Source organism: Leptopilina heterotoma, unplaced genomic scaffold, assembly GCF_015476425.1.
Source record: "Leptopilina heterotoma isolate Lh14 unplaced genomic scaffold, ASM1547642v1 Lhet_76, whole genome shotgun sequence".
Lineage (NCBI taxonomy): Eukaryota > Metazoa > Arthropoda > Insecta > Hymenoptera > Figitidae > Leptopilina > Leptopilina heterotoma.
In genome coordinates this window covers 888,909-910,065 of record NW_025111175.1, presented here as the reverse complement: position 1 = coordinate 910,065, position 21,157 = coordinate 888,909, and the positions used below count along the sequence as shown (strand labels likewise).

Here is a 21,157-nt window from a genome sequence, read left to right as displayed (position 1 = left end):
GAAAATTAACGAAGGTAAAAAAATAAATTTATCTTTTATTATAAGTATTATTTAATGGTTGAAATATAAATAGCGAAAATAGTAAAGTGGTCGTTAAAATTTTTATTAATAGATCAATTTAATGAAATTTATAATTTTGATAATTAATAATACTCCTTGTATAATAAAAACATAAATTCAATTAATATGTCCCCTGGTCCCCTCTATAATTATACGTAAATATAATTATCTATTTATTAATTATAAATATCTTTTATTTTTATTTTATTTATAAATTTTTTTTATTCTTATTTTATTTATATATTTATAAATAAAAAATGACACATAAATTATAAATGGAGGGAAGAGTATAATATTAACTATTCATTATTATAATTATAGTATTAAATATTCAATAGAATAATTATAATAATAAATATTTAACATTATAATTGTAATATTATGTATTAAATGTTATGGTAATAATTCATAAATTAAATTAACAAATAGATTAGAGTGGGATAAAGAAGCCACTTGCAATATTTTGAAGGACACTTGTAGCTCAATCATCCCTCATTAGCTGGGAACATAATTTTCCACAGTGATTTCACAGTTAAAAATCTAAATTTTCAGAGGTGGTTTAAAATTTACAGAAATACATTAAAAAAATTCCAGATTTAAAATTTTTTAAAATTAGATTTAGAAAATTGTCGCAGTAGTTTTTTTTGTATCAGTAGTAAAAATCGATTTTAGTCAGACAGGTATAATTTCGAGTTTTATTAATATTCAATATTAGTGAAAACAATTTATTTTTCTCAGACTAGACGTTCAAAAAAACTCGTATTAAAAATCAAAAGATTAATTACCAGGTTTATTAAAAGATTATTTTACTTTAAACGCAAATGTCGAGGACGATACTTATTCATTTATACTCTATCTCTTTTTCAACTTTTCTCCTTTTTTTTTAAATACCTCACTGAGAAAAGTGTCATTATATTCGCCTTTTTGCGATTACCATTTTGTCCGTCTTTGGTATACATATATATTTCCTCTATAAGACGTGAAAATCACTTTCCCAATTTCATCACACTAAAGTGAATTATAACTTTGTGTAGTTAAAATTAAATCTCGTTGGAAATTTCCATTTAATGACAAAGATTCTCATCAGTGTCTTGAAAATTGTTTTCGGGCAAATTAGCAATATTCTTTATGTCTACGGCAGTCTATCGACTTATTTGTCTTTTTTTCCAATTTTCAACGAACATTTATTTTGTTTCTTTAATTTCAGACAAAAATTGTGGAAAAAAAATATTTAAACATTTCAAGCAAAATTAAAATTCAGAGAATTGTATTTCCTGTGGGGTCAAACTAGAAAATATTTAACAAGGGTCTAAATATTTAATAAATATAAAAAAAATTTGAAAATGAAAATTATTAAAAATAGAAAGTAAAAATATAAAAATAATAAATATGAAGAATAAATGAAGGGATAATAAAATTAACCATAAAAACAAGAAGTTAAAATTTTCTGGGAATTTCGGGGATTAGTTCAGGAACTTGTTTGTAATTTTCATCATTGATTTTTAAGGGATTACTTCAAAAAAAAAAAATATGTGTTTGGATTATTGAAAAAAAAAAAAATAATAATCGATGAGATGACGTTTTTCAAGTGACTAAAACCCAAGGTGGCCTATTTTCCCAAACTCCACGGACCTGACCACTCTCACGTGGATTCTCTGGAAAAGTTGGCAATTTTTCAAGAGAAATCCACTGATTTATCCAGAGCACGTCATCCATGAATGCCTCCGGGTTATGCAGGGAGGAATTTCATTTTGGTGAATGCTCTTGGCGTTCGCGAAAATACCCTTGGCTTTTCCACTCCTGCTCTTTTACCCCTTTTTCTTCCCCCTCCCCCTCCTCCGCCTCTCCTCTCTGTCTCTCACGAATACTTATGCTTCTTGTAATCCTCGCCGATTTTGTGACTCTTGCAGTGTGCTTGTATACTATGATGTTCATGTCAAGTTTTCTTGTTTTAATTTTGTCTCAATGAGATTGCGCTTCGAAATTATGTAACTCTCGTGTAATGTACACAAGTGTCACTTGTTTTTGGGAATTTATGATTTTTTTTACCCTCTAGAGACTGAAAGAAATTGTTAATTAGTTGGTACTTGTGTTGGCGGAGAATTATTTTTTGGTTGCGTACATGGGGAAATGTTATCTTCTTGTTTGGTACTCTCTTAATCTGAATTAGTAGTTTTCTACTAATGAAAGACGGCGGATTTGTTTACTAATTGAATTATTAACAGTTTCGCGACTTTTTTCGACTTTTTTGTGAAAAAATGCGACTAATCGACTTTTTCGAGATTTTTTTTTAGTAAAAAAAAATGTTCTGTTACATTTATTTACAAATTTTGTTTCAAATTTTTCGAAAACATCAATAACTTCTTTTTTAAATAAACATTTAATTATTATATTTTTCCATAGGAAATAAAATTCTTCAAAATATTCAAATTCAAACTTTTTTAAAAATTAAATAACTTATAAAAAATTGTTATAAAACATGAAGAAATCGATCACTCCGAGTCTTCGACTCGAAGCAATCGATGTCTTCGTGTTTTATAATAATTAAATTAAAGATGACCGAGTGATAAAATCATTATTTTCTATTATGAGACTTTATAAACAAAATTTGTAATTATTTTTTATGAAAATATTTGAATTATTGAGAGGAAATTTATGAAACATTAGTAAGTAATTGAATTTTGCAGAAAAATTTTGATATTTACAAAGATAATTGAAATTTTGAGGAGAATTTAAAAATAAATTTTGAAAATAATTAAATTTCCACGATGAATTTTATTATTTATGAAGATAATGATAATTTTGACGAGAAATTAAAAAAAAAATGTCAAAATAATTGAATTTCTTCGAAGAATTTTATTACTTTTGAAAATAAATGAATTTCTAGGATGAATTTTATTATTTATAATGATAATTGAAATTTTGACGAGAATTTTATTAAAATTCTTTGCAAATAATTGAATTTCAGAGAAGAATTTTATTATTTATTAAGATAATTGAAATTTTGAACAGATTTTTATTAAAAATGTTTAAAAGTAATTGAATTTTGCAGAATAATTTTGATATTTATGAAAATAATTGAAATTTTAAGGATAATTTAAAAAAAATTTTTGAAAATAATTTAATTTCTGCGAACAATTTTTTTACTTTTGAATATAATTGAATTTTGCAAAGAATTTTATCAGAACTTTTGAAAATAATTAAATTTCCATGATGAATTTTATTATTTCTCAAAATAATGATAATTTTGACGAGAAATTAAAAAAAAATTTTTGAAAATAATTGAATTTCTAGGATGAATTTTATTGTTTATAAAGATAACATTGAAATTTTGACAAGAGTTTTATTAAAATTTTTTTGAAATAATTGAATTTCGAAAAAGAATGTTATTATTTATAAAAATAATTGACATTTTAAAGACAATTTAAAAAAAATGTTAAAAATACCTATAATTAAAATTTTGCTATGAATTTTATTAAATTTTATTAAATTTTATTTCGGATTGATTGATAATTAAGAATAGAATCGTAAATTTTAGATGAGTAGTAAGAGACATTTTCAGTCAGACAGTGAAACATGCATTCTTAAATATTATTCCATTTTTGTTGTAGTAACACTTATATAGTGAGGTTGGGAATTTTTAACTTCGCTTGTTTTAGTATTGAAAGATCGTAAAATTGTGTACTTCTAGTTTCAGTGGAAGAAGTCTATATAAGTCAGACTTGGAATTCGTGTTATTTGTCCGTTAGTAGAAAAAGTCAATTACACTCAGACACAACGATTCTAGTTCTTGTAATTTCAGTGTCAGTGGTAGCAGTAAAAATTCATTTGGACAAATGTTTCTAAATTTATCAATTTTTTTAAATAGTAGTAAAAGTCTCTTTTTGTCAGACGGATTGAATTTTCGGCTATTGTATCCTTTTTCTAGTAGGAAAAATTAATTTTACTCTGACAAGTCGTTCGAAAACATTTCAGTTGTGCTTATTTGGAAGCTGTAAATTTTCTTAAAATTTCCTTTTAATTTCATTATTTTTTTGTGTCAGTAGTTATGTCAATTTTAGTCAGACGGACATTTTTCATCATGTAAAAAAACCAAATAACCTGATTTAAAGCTCTTTATTACAAAATAATTACAAAATAATTTAAATTATTCAGTTTCTGTGACAGTAGTTGCAATAAGTTTGAGTCAAACGAAATTTCTTTGTATTTTCATTGAGTCAGTAGTAAAAATCATTTTTAGTCAGACAAAACTTCTTCTGGCATTAATTTTTTGTAGCGGCAGTAAGATGACAGTTTTATTCATAAAAAATTACTAATTATTAATAAATACAGTAGTAAAAGTCTGCATTAGTCAGACGTACTATTTCCGAAGTAATTGAATTTCATATTGGTAGAAAAAATCGGTTGTCGTTAAAAAATTTTTTTAAATAACCTGTACCATGTTTTAATTCGACGAAACTTTTTTAATTTTAGTGCCGCAGTAGTAAAACATTGTTTTAGTCAGGCAGAAAACACTCTAAGGTGTATTTCTTTCTTAAATATTGCATTTTTAGTAGGGAAGTAAATTTCATTAGAAATAGTAGTAAAAGTCTGTATTAGTCAGACGGGTTGTTTCTCAAGTAACTGATTTCGTTAAAGTGGAAAAAGTCAGTTGTGTGCAGGCAATTTATTTCGAATGCTTTTAATTGTTATGTTTAGTGGTGTAAATCTTTGTTAGTCTTTCAGCATTTCTCTCAATTTATATTATTTCATCCGACAGTAGTACGAGTCAGTTTTAGTCCGCCTCGAAATTCAAAATTTATTTTACCCTGTTGTAAGTAGTCAAAGACACTTATAGGTACAAATATTCGATTTATTCTGATTTCAGTAAATCAATTTAATTTCAATTTAATTTTCAATTCAATTTCTATTCATTTTCAATTCTATACTTTCAAAATTTTAGTTAGGGACAACTTTTCTATTTTTACCGCAAGTGGTGAAACTGTTATTAGTCATACGGAATACACTTGTTTACGATACGAATAGTCTCAACGTTAATTTTCGACTTTGTGGTGAAAATAACTGCACGTTTGTCAACAGCAATGAATTTTCATCTTTTATCTTCAAATTCGAAGCATAAATCGTAACAGAAATGCAAAGTAAACAACTTTTTTTTACTTTTTCTCGTCACTGTTACTACTTCTCTTACATTATCAAAAAAAAAACTAATTTAGAGTTAATTTTCAAAGGACCAAATCTTCGCTAGATTTTTTTTTCTTGCAGTACTAATTAATCATAAAGTTACGCTCCACAGCACTGAACTTAATCTCCTTTCGAGAAGGATTTCTAAATGATTTAAAATTCCATCTTCATTCAAAGAAGAATTAGAGAAATCTTAATCGATGTTCTGCTTCGTCCTCTCTTTTTCGTGTTCACAATTTTACTATTTCTCGCTCGATGTTCACTAAAAAATACATTTTGTTCGATTCAAATAAATTAGTACTTGACAATTTTCAAGTAAGCATTTGCTTGAATCAGCTATATTTAATTGATTCAATTATATTTTCTGTTGAATCAACTTTATTTACTTGAATGAATTTTTTTTACTTTGTAAATAAATATATATTGAAATATGGGTATATAAAAATATATTATAAGCAATTGGAATGTTTCTTAGAAATTAATTTACGAATATTTGAGTGGAATATTTGATTGGAATACTATAGAAATATTCCAAAGAAATATTACTTTTTAAATTTACAACTTTTTTTAGTTTAAAATAAATTGATGAATTTACTTGAATGGCGCGAATTTTGAGTAGTTTATTATTAATAATACTATTAAAAATACAAAAATATTTTTACAAATATCCAATGGAATATTCTCACAATATTTTGATGGAATATTTCGATATTATTTCAAAGGAACATTCCAAAGGTACGACATTTTAATATTCTTAAAATGTATTTTCATGAAAATCAGTAGTAAAGGTCTACATTAGTCAGACATTAGTCTACATTAGTCAGACTCTTTCTGAAGTAATTTAATTTCGTATTTATAAAAAAATCGGTTGTCGTCCGACATTTATTTTAATATAACCTGTAATTGCTATATTCAGTAGTATAAATCAGCTTTAGTCAGACAATATGGTTCTTTGAATTCGAGTATTATTTCTTCTGACAGTAGTAAGAGTCAGTTTTAGTCTGATTCGTAATTTCAAATTTAAATGAAAGGTGGTAAAGAAATGAAGAAAGAAAGAAAGAACGAAAGCAAGAAAGAAAGAGAGAAAGAGAAAAAAGAGTTGAAAACGTGAAAGAGAAGTCGATGGACGGTTTACGTCACGTGTGTGTCACCGTAAACGTTTCCTATACATTGGCGGAGGATACGCATCAGGAAGTCTTTTTTGGGGCTAACTTTGTACAATCTACCGCCTCCCCCACCCCCCCTGACAATAAATGTAAATCTCACGCGTTGAGAACCTCTGGGTGACGTACGAATGCAATCTGATTGGCCAGCCCAGGAATCACGTGACCACTACTCCAATGTGCGCCGCGAATAACGAATGGAGGTAAAAAGAGAGAAAGAGATGGCGAATCAGGTTTCGTGAGACAGAAGAAGGGGTGGGAGAAGGAAGAAAAATTAACAAGAGAGTGGGGTGGGCAAGGTGCAAGAGAGACAGTAGACCTCAACCAGAGAGAGAGAGAGAGAGAAAGAGAGAGAGAGAGAGTGGGAAGAGGGGTTGCTCGCGATGCTCGCCAGTCACTGCGACGCCCGCGACGCCCCAACGTCTCGGGGTTTCCATTGGTTCGTGATATTAAAAGCGAACACGAAATCGCGATTAACGAGAGCAATTTTACCATATCGCTTATTCATTATCGTCAACGGATTTGACATTCTCTTCTTTATCTCCCTTTTCTCTCTTGCTATTTTATCATTCTTTTTTCCTCTCATTCCAATAATATATTTAGGAGAAATAAAAAAAAAAGTGTGGAACTTTTTTTTTTTGAATTGACCGTTGGCGCACGTTTATTTAATGGAAAATTTTGGACAATGATTTTTCGATGATAATATAGAAACTTAAATTCGAAAGAGAATTTTTTTTGGGTGAGAAAAGAAAAAAAAATTTGGACTGGAGCGTGTATTTATAATGAGTTAAGTTTCCTGCGCAGAACGCAAATTGCTTTTGCATAATACGTAGAGAGACAGCTTTTTCAATTCGTCCTTCGAAATCGTCGAGGTTGAGATAGACACGATGGTCCTACATACTGTTAATCGTAAGTTCTTTTTTTTGTAATAATTTTTTAACCCAGTCTGTTGTTATTTTAGTTTATGTGAGTAGTTTATAATGTTATTTAATTATGAAACGAAATTATGTAACTCGTGTGTGCGTGTATGTGTTGAGGGTAAATTTAATTTGTAGCTGAGAAGAATATATAGTTGGGGAAAGTAGTGCAGTCGGGTTATCACGTGACCGGTTCTTTTTTCGTTCTATTTCAGAGTTATGTATATATGCATATTAGTGTATGAATAAGGTTGGAAAAAGGGTTACTGGTAGTAATTAGTAAATTATTTTCTAAACCAAATATTTAATTTGGGTTTTAATATTCGAAATATGTTTTTTTTTTAAATTAATTTTTTTTAATTCAGAGATATTTATTAAAATTGAGTTTTTAATAACTTCGAAAGCTCTGATATTTTTTATTCTTTGTAGAAAAATTGGATATTATGTTAATAATCGATGGATTATTAATTAAATATTAATTACTCTCTAAATTTTAATTAGTAAAATTGTTTATTAAATTTGAATTAGTGACTGACTTTTTCTTTTTGGATTAGTAAATTTTACTGATAAATAGTAATTTCTACTAATTTATTAATAAAATTTATTAATTCAAAAGCAAAAAGTCTCTAAATTTTGTAATAATTATTACGAATTTAATTTAGTGACTGACTTTTTTACTTTTAAATTAGTAAATTTTACTAATTTTCTCTCCAAATTTGATTTATTAAAAATGATTACTAATTTGATTTAGTGACTGACTTCTGTTAATAATTTTTTTTAATATTTAATTATTATCCAAAATTTTAACTGAAATTCATTTTTAAATGAAATTTTTTTTAATTCTACGAGAATTCAGTTAATTAAATAAAAAAAAAAAATTAATTATTGAATAATTGAATGTTTCTTAACATTGAATTTTTCATAAGAAACTCGATTAAAATTGTATTAAAAATAATTTAAATTCTGCGATGAATTTTATTATTTATAAAAATAATTGAATTGCAAAGAAATATATAAAAAATTTGTAAATAATTGAATTTCTGTAAAATTTTTTATTGTTTATGAAAATAATTAAATGTTTGCGTAGAATTTTATTAAAATTTCTTTCTAAATAATTGAATTCTTTTAGAAAATTTTATTAAAATAGAAAATATAGAAAATTAATTGAATTAAGGAAAAATTTTGAAAATATTGAAAATTTTTCTAAGAATTTTAATCTTTGTTTTATAATAATTAAATATGACCGAGAGGTAAAATCAATATTTTATATTAGAAAAATATTGTTACTATAACTTCATCAAAATTATTTTCATCATTTTAATTCAATTATTATTTTCTAGAATTTTAAATTATTTTTTATGAAAATAATAATTGAATTACTTAAAAAAAAATTTATTATTTATGAAAATAATTGAATTCCTGTGAAATTTTTATTATTTATTAAAAGAATTAAATGTTTACATACAATTTTATTAAAATTTTTTTTAAATAATTGAATTCGTTTTGGGAAATTTTATTAAAAATCATTGAAAGAAGAAAAATGCATTTTATTTTTAAAAATAATTTAAATTAGGACAAGAATTTTTTTGACATTTATGAAAATAATTGAACTTTGGAGAAGAATTTTGTTAGTTATAAAGATAATTAGGATTTTTACAAGAATTTTCTTCAAATTTTGAACATAGTTGAATTTTATAAGAAGAATTTTATTTTTTTTTTAAATAATTGAATTTATGCAATTATTTGTAATTTCTCTAAAATTGAATTTTTTTTTAGTATTTTCAACAAAAATTTAAATTAGAAAATTTTTAAATTCTATTATTTTTAAAATTGCTTATTTTGTTTAAAAGTTTTTATATATATTAATATTAATAATAAATATAAAAATTCAATTTAAGGAAATCTTTTTGAATTTGCTATTTTTGCAATATTTTTGCAAAGATTGTTTTTAGAACTCTGGCCCCAAAGCACTTATAAATATAAGAAGAAAAAAAAAATAGTTGCGTGACTGATGATAGATAGTTGATCACGCGAGTTATCAATGTGATTCGCGTTTGATGTAAGGCGACGTTGAAAAGAATATCCGACTCGCAATTGTTATAATCTTAATGGAAAAAAATGACTAATTTCGAGTCAAATTTCATCCTATTCGATTCGTTTGATTCGTGACAAGGCAAGGGGGACAATATAAAAGTAATTTTTTGTTCCTTTTTCTGTCAGTTATTTCAATTTAGCTCTTCATCCTGAATTGAATTTTAATTTTTAATTCTATGTAATTAAATTATACCTCATTCATATTTAAAGAACATTTTATGTTTAATTTTCTCCTCGAATGATTTATTTAATATTAATTTACATTTTGTCCCAAGTGAATATTTTATATTATCTTCATTTTAATTTTGCCTTCAAATGATTCTTGAAGTATTATTAATTTAAATTTTGAACCAAAATAGTTTCACTTTAATTAAATATCTGTTAACTGCAATTAACATGCTTATCTCAAAATTATAAAATTGATTATTTTAGTTTCCATACTCTCTAAATTTGAATTCAATGTTAACTTAAAAGTATCAAATTGCAACGAATTGATAATAAAAATGTGGATCAAAACAAAAATTGGTGTAAATTTTTGGAATCAATTTGATCCGCTTTAGGATTATCCTGATAATTTAAAAAAAACGGTGAATTAGTTAAAATATTAAAAATATTTACTAATAATTAGTAATTTGGCTAATAAATATTATTTTCTATTCATTTATTAGTAAATTTTACTAAGTCAAAAGCAAAAAATGAGTCATTAATTCAAATTAGTAAACATTTTTAGTTTTTTACCAATTCAAATTTAGAGAGTAAGACAAATATGTAAAAAATTGATAGATATAAAAATAATAGAATTAGAAAAGTTCTTTTTTTGTTATAACTTTAAATTTAAAATGAAAAAAATAGATTAGAAAAACAATAATAATTTATGGTTAAAATTAGTAAATATTCTTGCTAATTGGATACATAATTAATTAATTTGCTAATTTTCAAATTAGTGATTCAATTTGTATTAATTTAAATTATTAAACAGGGAGTTAGAATTTATATTGATTGAATGCATCTATTGGCTCCTAGTATCCTCTCTCTAATAATTTGTGTTTATTAAATGAAAAATGAAAATTTCTTTCCTGCGGTCATTATAATCATAATGTGCGAATTAATCAATTATTTTCCAATATCCGCTTTTGTATCGAATCATGATTGCAATTTGAAATTGTTGTGTTGAATTCAGTGCCAAAACCACAGAAACCACTCTCAGATCATCACAAGCGCTTTTGTGCTTGACAGTAAAACCATCACACAATACAATTCACTTTGAATAGGGAATTATAACAAATGACAAATTAATTTATTCTGATGTAAAAAATATTGTTTGGAAAATAATTAGAAATTTAGAATGTGTGGTAGAGTTTTTATATTTTTTTTTTTATAATTCTTGCAGTCTTTTTTTCTATATTTAGTCAATTATAAATGGTTGTTATAATTAGTTACCTCATTTGGTGGATTTTGAAATATTCATCTCATTTAAAATTAATAAATGAAACTGATTATAAAGTGGGTCAAATATTATATTCGTATTTATAGTATTTATCACTTTTTTCTTATTTTGTTTTTTAAGAATTATTTATTGTTTTTAATTGGAGGTGTTAAATTATTTATTATTCAATAATATATAGAGATTAGATTGTTATATATATATATATACCCGTGTGGAAAATGAAAATTGGTCCTAGCCAGGTCCTACCTATTTTGCCCTGTTAATAGCTTGGTCCTAGGTTGGCAGTGTAGGTTGGACCAACAATGGGTGGTGATGCGATTCTAGCCTGGTCCTAACTTGGGAGCCTAGTTAGGACCAGTTTATGGGTCCATTTTAGGACCTAGAAAGGACCATCTCAGACAGTATTTTCTATTTCATTATAATTTTAATTAGTTAATAATATTTGTTAAAGAAATAACCTAAATTATTAATAATAAGTATTAGTTTTAATTAATTATTATTTTTTTCAATTAAGTGATGACCAAAAGCGAATTCATAAATAATGTTAGTATATGTAGAGATTAATATATATTCCTCTAATATATACATTAAAAATTATAAAAAAATTATAAATTTGTTAATTAAATTATTTTACAGTATATATAATCATTAAATTGCATACTTATACGAATACAACGCAGAAAAATCGGAATAAACGCAAACCTAAGAAGTAAATAAAATCTAACGCACGCGGGAATCGAACCTACGACCTACGGACTACGAGACTAACGCCCTAACCACTATGCTAATGAAACTAGTTGAGATCAAAATTTTTATTGTCAGTGACTTGTGGACTTGCTTTTGATGATTCAATATAGTAATTATTGACACTAATACACGATAATAAATAAAAAAAATAGTTTAACAACAACAATAATAATAAAATAATATCCAAATATAAAAATTCAAAAATTAATATTTTTATATTATATCAAGAAAAAAAATATCTATACATTTTCGTTAAAAACAGGTTTTTCATTGTTCTCAATCATTTTTAACATTAATTTCTTGGTCTAAAAAAAATATTCGTCTTTTGGACTTGGAAATTTTTCCTAATTAATTAAGCGGGTAATCCACTTTTTAAAAAAATGTCAAAAAAATTTATGTTAAAAACACGTTTTTCATTATTCTAAATCATTTTAAGCATTAATTTTTTGTTGCAAAAATTTTTTTAGACTTGGACTTAGAAATTTTTGCTAATGAAACTAGGAAGCCCAGGTAGGTCCTGGGTTGGACCTGGGTGGGTCAGCCCACATTCGAATTGCAATATCTCTTAGTGTTTAGCACCAACTTAAACGAAACTTAAAATCAGCGAACGAAATTAGAAATATATTTTACTAATGATAATTATATTGCAGTCTGTATCTGTTTAAATAAATAAATAAATTTTGCTGTTTTATTAACTTTTGTAACAAATTACTTAAAAATTTGCAGTTTTTTATCTAACTTCGCGATTATTACACTTGAGTAGTGAAATATGAAGATAATTTATAATTTTAACAATTCAGCATTTGTTTAAACAAAAAATTGTTGTTATTTATTAATTCTTAAGACAATAAAGCATCTAGACACTTGTAGTCTTTTAAAGTTTTGCAATTAACTAATCTGAGTATTTACTTATTGCAAAATTAGAAAAAACTGCTAGTTTCTAGGTTGATTGTGTAAAAAGTTAGTAAATAACAATTATTTGTTTAAACAATTGCTGAATTAATAAATTAATAAATTAACTTTATTTTATAGTATTTGTATAATTTTCTGATTTATGTCAAACAATAAATTGTTTAAACAAATATGATTATCAATTAATTTTATAAATATTAATTGAGAATATTTATCAATTTTTACATGTTTTTCATGTATCAATTTTGACACTTTATTTTCCTAAAAATTTTTTTAAGTCATAACTAAATCTCCTAGCTAGTACCAAGTTAGGACCAGCCTAGGATATATAAAAAGGGGTTGCCAAGTTAGGTCCAAGCTAGGGCCAATAATCATTTTAGGCATAGCATGGTGATTTCTACACGGGTAGTTTAAGGTGATTTATCCAATAAAAGGCAGAATTTCATAATTTTTTATTCCTAATTAATTATGAATTAATTATTCATAATTCATAATTTTTTGTCATATCGCTTCTATAGAATTTTTTGAAAATGATTCAATATGCAAATTGTATAATAGCAAATAAACTTTGCAGGGTTACAATTTTTTTTTTTATTGAAAGTTAATATTCGATCTTTCAGAAATTTGTATTAGTAATAAAATTTGAATTTTTTAAATGTGAATAAATATTTAAATATAAATAAATGTCGAATAATTTTTTTTTCAATTTGCACTTGGTATCATTGCTCTGATAACTATAAATTAATTATAAATTTATAACATTTATTTTACATACATTTCAAATACATTCTAATTTTATTTTATCTGAATTTTTAATTAGCTTTGAATTGATTTTCAATTAATTTAAAAATTTTCTTTGTAAATTGATTTTCAATTAATTTTGAAATTTTCTTTGTAAATTGATTTTTGATAAAGTTTGAAACGATTTTGAATTAATATTAATTTTAATTTAATTAAAATTTTTAATTTGTTTTTAACTGATTTTGAATAAGTTTTGAAATTAATTAAAACTTAATTTTAAATTAACTTTGAAATCAATTTGTATTAATTGTACATTGATTTTAATTTTATTTGTAATTGATTTTTAATTGGTATTTTAATTATAAATAATAAATTATGAACTTTTTGAAATTGATTTTCAATTAGCTTTAAAATTGTATTTTTCTAATTCTGAATTGATTAAAAATTGATTTTTAATTTAGTTTTGAATTTATTTTCAATTAATTTTGAAATTTTTTGAAATTTACTTTTAATTAATTTTGAACTAATTTTGAATCAATTTTGAAACTTTTTTCTTGAAATAGTTTTCGAATGAGTTTTGAATAAATTTTAATTTTATTTTGAATTAACTTTGAACTTTTTTTAAGTTGACTTTCAATTAGTTTTGAATTAATGTTGAATCAGTTTTAAAATTTTCTCTTGAAACAGTTTTCGAATGAGTTTTAAATAAATGTTGAATTGATTTTTAATTGGTTTTCAATTATAAATAATAAATTATGAAATTTTTTGAAATTGATTTTCGATTTGTTTCGAATTGACTTTTAAATAATTTAAAAAATTTTTTAAATACACTTTCAATTAGTTTTAAATTAATTTTGTATTAATTTTGAAATTTTTTTCTTGAAATATTTTTTGAATGAGTTTTGAATAAATTTTAAATTGATTTTGAATTAATTTTGAACTTTTTTGAAATTGACTTTTAATTAATTTTGAATTAATGTTGAATCTAAAATTTTTTTTTTGAAAAAGTTTTCGAATAAGTTACTAATAAATGTTGAATTGATTTTTAATTGGTTTTCAATTATAAATAATAAATTATGAGATTTTTTGAAATTGTTTTTCAATTAGCTTTGAAATTGTATTTTTTTAATTCTGAATTGATTTAAAAGTAGTTTTTTATTTCTTTTGAATTCATTTTCAATTAATTTTGATATTTAATTTTAATTAGTTTTGAACCAATTTTGAATTATAATTTTGAATTAATTTTGAAATTATTTTCTTGTTACAGTTTTTGAATGGGTTTTAAATTAATTTTGAAAATTTTTTAAATTCACTTTTAATTACCTAGTTTTAAATAAATTTTGTATCAAGTTTGGAATTTTTTTCTTGAAATTGTTTTAAATAATTTTTTAATTAATTTCAAGTTGATTTTGTATTGATTTGATTTATTATTTTTCAATTTTTTAAAAATTATTTTTAAATGAAATAAGAAACAAAAAAATTAGAAATTGAAGAAAATTTAATTAACTTGATTTTTATTATCTTTAAATTTAAATTGGTTTTTAATTAATTTGCAGTTTTTATTTTAAATTCGTTTTTAATTAGTTTTTCATTGATATCATTTTTTTCAATTCTGATTTTTAATTCAATTATTATAGTTGATTTTTTTTATATTTATACATTTATTTTATATTCTACTTTTTTGAAATATATTTTTTCGGCATTTAAATGGTACATTATCAGTGTAAAAAATTTATAAAGGTAGCTAAAAATTTTTCAGCAACAAAAAGAAAAAAAAACAATTGATCGTAATTAGTCAGGTTTGAAAATTGATTTTCCATTTCGTTTTATGATTGTTACTGAGAATACGAGACGGGAGAGCGAAAAAGTAATATTGCAATTTTCCTGGAAAAATAGCTAACACGTAGTATTGTAATTTGCTGTTCCACAAAGTGAATAAACATTTGCGAATAGGAGAGAGAGAGAGAGAGTTTTTATATCCCTTCGAAAGCGTACATCGTGCATTTTATTTTATTCACAGAAAAATATTTACAGTAAATATTATTTATTATTTACATTATGAAAATTGATTAAAAAATTTGTTTTTACATTTTTACTTTTATTACCTGAAATAATTTTCTTTGAGGTATTAAAACTAAAATAAAATTGAATTCGAGAAATCATTAAAACTATTGTTTAAATTAATTTTTCCTTTTTCTGAAACATTAAGGAATTAAGTATAAAAAAATAAAATTTGAAATAAAATGAATGAATAAAAATAAAAAATTGAAAAATAGAAATATAGAAAAATTAATGGAAGATTCAAATTTGGTCGTTATTTTGAATTTTTCCTCTATTTTCACACTCGTTAGTTGGAAATTAAAAAAAGAATCTAAATCACGGGGATTTTTTTCCGTTACAAACAGAGATTTCCAAATAGAGGAATAAAAGTACTCTTTTATTATTGGTCTGGATCAAACTTTCGTTCTGACAATCTGTCGTCACGAGATATATCCGGCGCGTGCTAATAAAACCTTCCTGTCGCCCGTATGAGCGGCTCGATTTTCTCGTGAATGTGACGATGAAAAAACGAGTTGCAAAAAAAAAAGAAAAAAAAAAAAAGCACGAGAAATTTTCCGGACTCGCGCATTGCGAAACTGGAGACGTGCCAATATGAGAGGGGTGGGGGGGGGGGAGGGGAAACAGGCTTTCTGTCACTCTCCAACTGCACTCGGTGTATACTATTCGTGCTGTTTTTTTTCTCTTTTTTTTTTCCTCCTGCGAATGGAATGGGAAAATCGCGCTTTATGGTCTGCAATTATTGGGGGAGTTTAACTAGGAGTGAGTGGAAGCAAGAGAGAGAGAGAAAGAGAAAAACTCGGTAGTTTCCTCGGGGAGGGTGAAACTCGTAAAATTCGTATCTGTAGCCACACGCCTCGATGCATTAGCTAATTGTTGCGCCACTACACGCGATTTGTTCAATTTGTCCAGGAGACACGTTACTTCCGAATTCTTCTGTCTCGTACGTTCGTCATCCATTGCTTTGCTATCCATTTAAAAATTCATTCGTGTCAACCCTCATCCCCCCCATTGGCACAACAACCATTCTGTTGAGATATAACTTTTCGAAGGATAAGTGAAACTTGTATTATATATATAGGAGGAGGGGGAGATTTTTTTTCTCTTTTTTTTCCTGATAATAATTTGTGGTCGAGGGTGAAAGTTTCGTTTTAAAAAAAGTGGGTGAATATTTTAATTGTTTCTTTTTCTAAATTTATGGCTTGTTATTATTTTATTTGGGGCAAGAGGGGACGTTTTGGAATTTTGTAATCTTTAACGAAGATTATTAACTTCTTGATGGTTTAATGGAGTTTAATTTTTAATTATTTAATCAGTTCTTTTTATTGAGGTAGTGAAATTTTTGATTGATTTGATTTAATTTAATGTGATTTTAGTTAATTAATGTAATTTGATTTAATTTAATATTATTTTAGTTATTTCAAATTTTTAATGAAATTATATTATAATGAATATAATTATGTAATAATTTTTTTTATTTTATAATAATTAATTTAAAATTGTAATGACAAATAGAAATCATCAGAATTTTTTTCACCTTTTTTAAATTCAATAACTTAGAAGAATATTTTTATGAAACATGAAGATAGCGATTGCTCCGAGTCGAAGACTCGGAGTGATCGATATCTTCATGTTTTCTAATAATTAAAGATAAAATTATTATTTTATAATATAAGAATATTGTTACTGTAACTTTATAAAAATTATTTTCATTATTTTAATTCAATTATTATTTTCTAGAATTTTAAATTATTTTTTATGAAAATAATAATTGAATTCCTTAAAAAAGTTAATTGAATTGAATCCTGTCAAAAAGTTAAATATTTATATTTGTGCAATTTTACTATAAGTAGAAAAGTTGCTTTTTAGTCAGACAATATTTTTCAAAAAAGAATTATTGTTTTTCAAAAATTTTTTTTTTCCTGTTTCAAATACTACAATAAAACTGGTATTTTAAAAAATAGGTCAAAAATCGTCAGCTAAGTAAAACTCATAAATCCACTTTTTAGATACTATAAATAGAAATTGAATGTGAAAATTTACATCAATAAATTTAAAAATAAACTACATATTCTCCTGAAAGAAAACAACCCTAAAAATTAGATCAATCTGTTATTTGGAAATCTGAGTGCTATAAATCGTTCTCGTGGGTTGGAAACAAATTTTTACTGAAACTTGAAAATATATTGTTCTGTTGTATATAGGTAATATCGGCAATAAATCTCCGTGCGAGTTGAAATACAAAAAAAAAATTCCCACTCTTACACTGTATATAACTATCGAAATTATTTTACCTTTAACTAAAAAGAAAAATTTTAATTCACTTTTTTTATGATACAGACAAAATTTGTAACATTGTAACTAAATTTGTTGAAAAAATTATAAAAAAAAGTTGTTTAGCAAAAAAAAAGAAGTGGAAACTGTTTCAATATATACAGAAAAATACGTGAGTGGATTTTTTAAAAATCTCGTCTCGTTCTATAGAGGGAAATTTATTTCAATTTAAGTTGTTTTTTGCCTGGTTTATTTTCATGCAGAGCTTGTCATTTAATTGTCACACATCATCAATCAATGTTAATGGAGGTCCACAATACTTTGACAAACAAAGCTGGTTTAATTTAACAAAAAGTGCGCCATAACGATGCGTGTGGCTTTGATAAAAATTTATACATAATTGTCGATGGTATTTTTCAAGTTTTTTTTTTTTTTTTGCTACAATTATCATTAATTTTTTTGTCTGTATTTCTACGACTCTATTTTAGGCAATATTTCATGTTGCATAGTAATTATTATTTACGTTAAGAATAATAGGACAGTGGAAAAAATTTAATTTGAACCAAATAAAAATTATTTGATTTGTCAAATTTGTTTGAGTCAAAGACAAATTTTTTAGATCTAAATAAATAAGTTAAAGGAAGTAAATATTTTTCAAATAATTTGAATTGAATGAATTTTTTTCCACTGTATTTTTTTGAAAATTGTTTTTAATTGAAATTGTAAATTGAAATTGATTTTTGTTTGATGATTCCCATAGTGTTTATTATGCATTAAGTGAAGTAATAACAAGAAGACAAGTTAAGTGGAAGTTTGTTTAAAGATTTTGTTTTGTACGATATTCGACGGTGCAATGTCGTTCGTTTTAATGAGGTTGTATGCTTGGCATCTCCGATGTTTCACACCTTTTCTGCCCCTGCCCCCGTCCCCCCTAACTTTACCCCTTCTTTGCACTTTGCTGATGATCGTTTGTGTTAAGAAAATAACAAGACCAAATACTCACTTGGGACCCCTTTATAAAACACAATTACGAGTTTCGGACAAGTTGTGACTCGCGACATACTTAATTACCTTGAAAGTTTCTTTATTCTTTAGTCGAAAGTACTCGCAAAGTTCAAAAGGGTGGCTGAAAACGTTCTTTGACGTAGTCCTTTATGTAAGCATAAACTCAAACATTGTCCTTGAAGAGAAATATTAAGTTTTATATGCTTGCTCATTAAAAATGTGAAATTTATAAAGTGAGTTGTTATTTTTGTCATTTTTCTATTTTTTAAGATTGTTTACAATCATTATTTTCTAATGGGCAATTTTTTGACGGAGTCATTCAAAAACGGTGTATTTTCTGTGTCAGTGGTAAAAGTAATTTTTAGTCAGACTTTAAGTCTATTACTTTTACCACTGACACATTTGGATTAGTAGTAAAAGTAAATATTAATCAGACTAAATTCTTTTACTAGTAGTAATAGTAATTTTTAATCAGGCAATATCACCCGTGTAGAAATTGCCCTACTAGGGCCATAGTAAGGAATGAAACGCTGCGCCCGATCAGGGCCAGATCGGGGCGACAAGAAAATGTGGATTTCCTGATCAGGGCCACATCGGGCGCGGCGTTTCATTCCCTAATAGGTCGGCCCTATCCGGCCCTGATCAGGGCCCCAGCGAAATTTCTACACGGGCAGTAGTGAAAATCAGTTTCAATAGACCGAACAATTAAAATTCGTGTATTTCTGTATAAGTAGTAAGAGTCAGTTTCTAACAGACAAGAATTTATATGATTGCACTTCGAGTAGTAAGAGTCGAGTTGTAGTCAGACAGAATCGTTTATTTCTTGAAAAAGTAGTAAACGTCAATTTCAGTCAGACAAAACAACTAAAATTCGTGTATTTTTGTATAAATATAGTAAGAGTCAGACTTACGTCTGACTAAAAACGACTTTTACCACTTCAAACGAAATATCTAATTATTTTCATAATATATATATACAACAACAACATGAATTCGTGTTTATTTGAATGAAATACATTTTTCTCAACGTAAAAAACAAAACAAAACGAAAAATAAAATAAGACAGAAAAACAAAATAGAGATTTGAAAAATCGTCTCCTTAGACATAAATGTATTTAAAGATTTGTGAGAAAATGATATAAACAAACTTGTGAATAGTTCGAAAGAGGAAAATATCGTTGCGTTTCTCGGGGAGTCCACCGTAATTTATGGAGCGAATAGGATTTAGGTGCAGAACCGCGAACGGACAAGGGGACATTCCTAGACCGCGTCGAGCGAAACCGCAAGAGCCGCTTTTACACGTGTGTGAAGGACTCATCCCTTCCACCTTCACAAAGATATGGCTGAAGCCACACGAAATACGACCCTGTCGCAAACTGAAAATACGGAGAGGTTGTGACTTGTCGTATATATATACCTCATATAATACTTCCGTATTCCTCCCACAGACACGTATCAAGAATTTTACGTCCTCTGAGTGTATTAAAACAAACATTTTTTCAACATACGAAAATTCGATATTTTCGCGCACAATGGCTTTTAATGATTAATTTATCGCAATTTCTTATACTCAAAAGGGAATATTTTTTTAAATTATTTTATCGAAGATTTTTTTAAAGAAATGGTTACCTACTGAATTTATATTCTTGTTGTCTGGCAAACGACTATTTTTCCTTTTTTAAATAAAAAGAATTTTCTAAATTTGAAATCTTTTTAATATTTTTATTCTCTAAGTAGTGAATGTAATTTTCAGTCAGACAGAGTGGAATAAATTTCTTGGAAATTCGATAGAAAGTAGTAGAAGTCGTTTTTAGTCAGACAATGCCATTCTGGATCCTGGCAATAGAGAAAGAGTAAATTTGACTTTCATAAGTCAGTAGTAAAAGACGGTTATAGCCAGACAAAACGTTTTCTAAGTTTTTCAATTTTAACGCCCAAGTAGTAAAGTATCATTTTACTTGAAGCTTATTATTTACGGTATTAGTTTTGGACTTGAAAAATGATAATTCTAAATATAAAATAATTATAATTATTTATTTACTTACATCAACTGGGCTTATCGTATTCTGTGACCAACGAAAAAATTTAATTTCCTCCAAGTTTTGTAAAAAAAAAAAAAAAAATCCTTTTCCAAACTAAATTATTTAAATTCCTCCTCTATAGAATTTCTGTAAAAATTTAATTAATGGCTTTTCATATTAAAAAAATATGTATAGAATTCTCTTACATTGGAAAATTTTTTTTTGTCCCATCTTCATCGCCTTCTTTCAAAACTAATCCCTAACCGCATAAAAAATTCCCTGACCTGCGGTCACCCTGAATTTAATTATAAAGAAAACAAATTTCCAGAGGCGATGAAAGAATTTCCAAGTTCGCGTCAGTGGAATAAAAATGTTAAGCTGCGCATTGTTCATTGGGGGCTTAAATTCTCTAGCCCTCGGAGACAAAACGGGTTGGTGAGCAAGCGGGAGAGAGAGAGATTCTGCACTTATTGGCGTTCTCGCGCGCATTTTCTCGGCCCTCTTGCCGACATCAAACAGCGGAAAGATATTAATCCC

At 25.8% G+C, this 21,157-nt stretch overlaps 1 protein-coding gene across 7 annotated transcripts in view; it reads left to right on the top strand.

Annotated features, from left to right (window-relative positions):
• Positions 1-21,157, top strand: part of LOC122510823 (protein Fe65 homolog) — a 192,529-nt gene that overhangs the window by 62,013 nt on the left and 109,359 nt on the right. Inside the window, exon 1 of one of the 7 annotated variants that reach the window (XM_043625741.1) lies at positions 6,810-7,313. The exons of the other annotated variants lie outside the window; for them this stretch is intronic. Coding sequence (XP_043481676.1) covers positions 7,292-7,313 — 22 coding nt within the window. The 5' untranslated portion in view covers positions 6,810-7,291. Of the gene's footprint in view, positions 1-6,809; positions 7,314-21,157 lie in introns of those variants that run through there. 7 annotated transcript variants of the gene reach the window in all.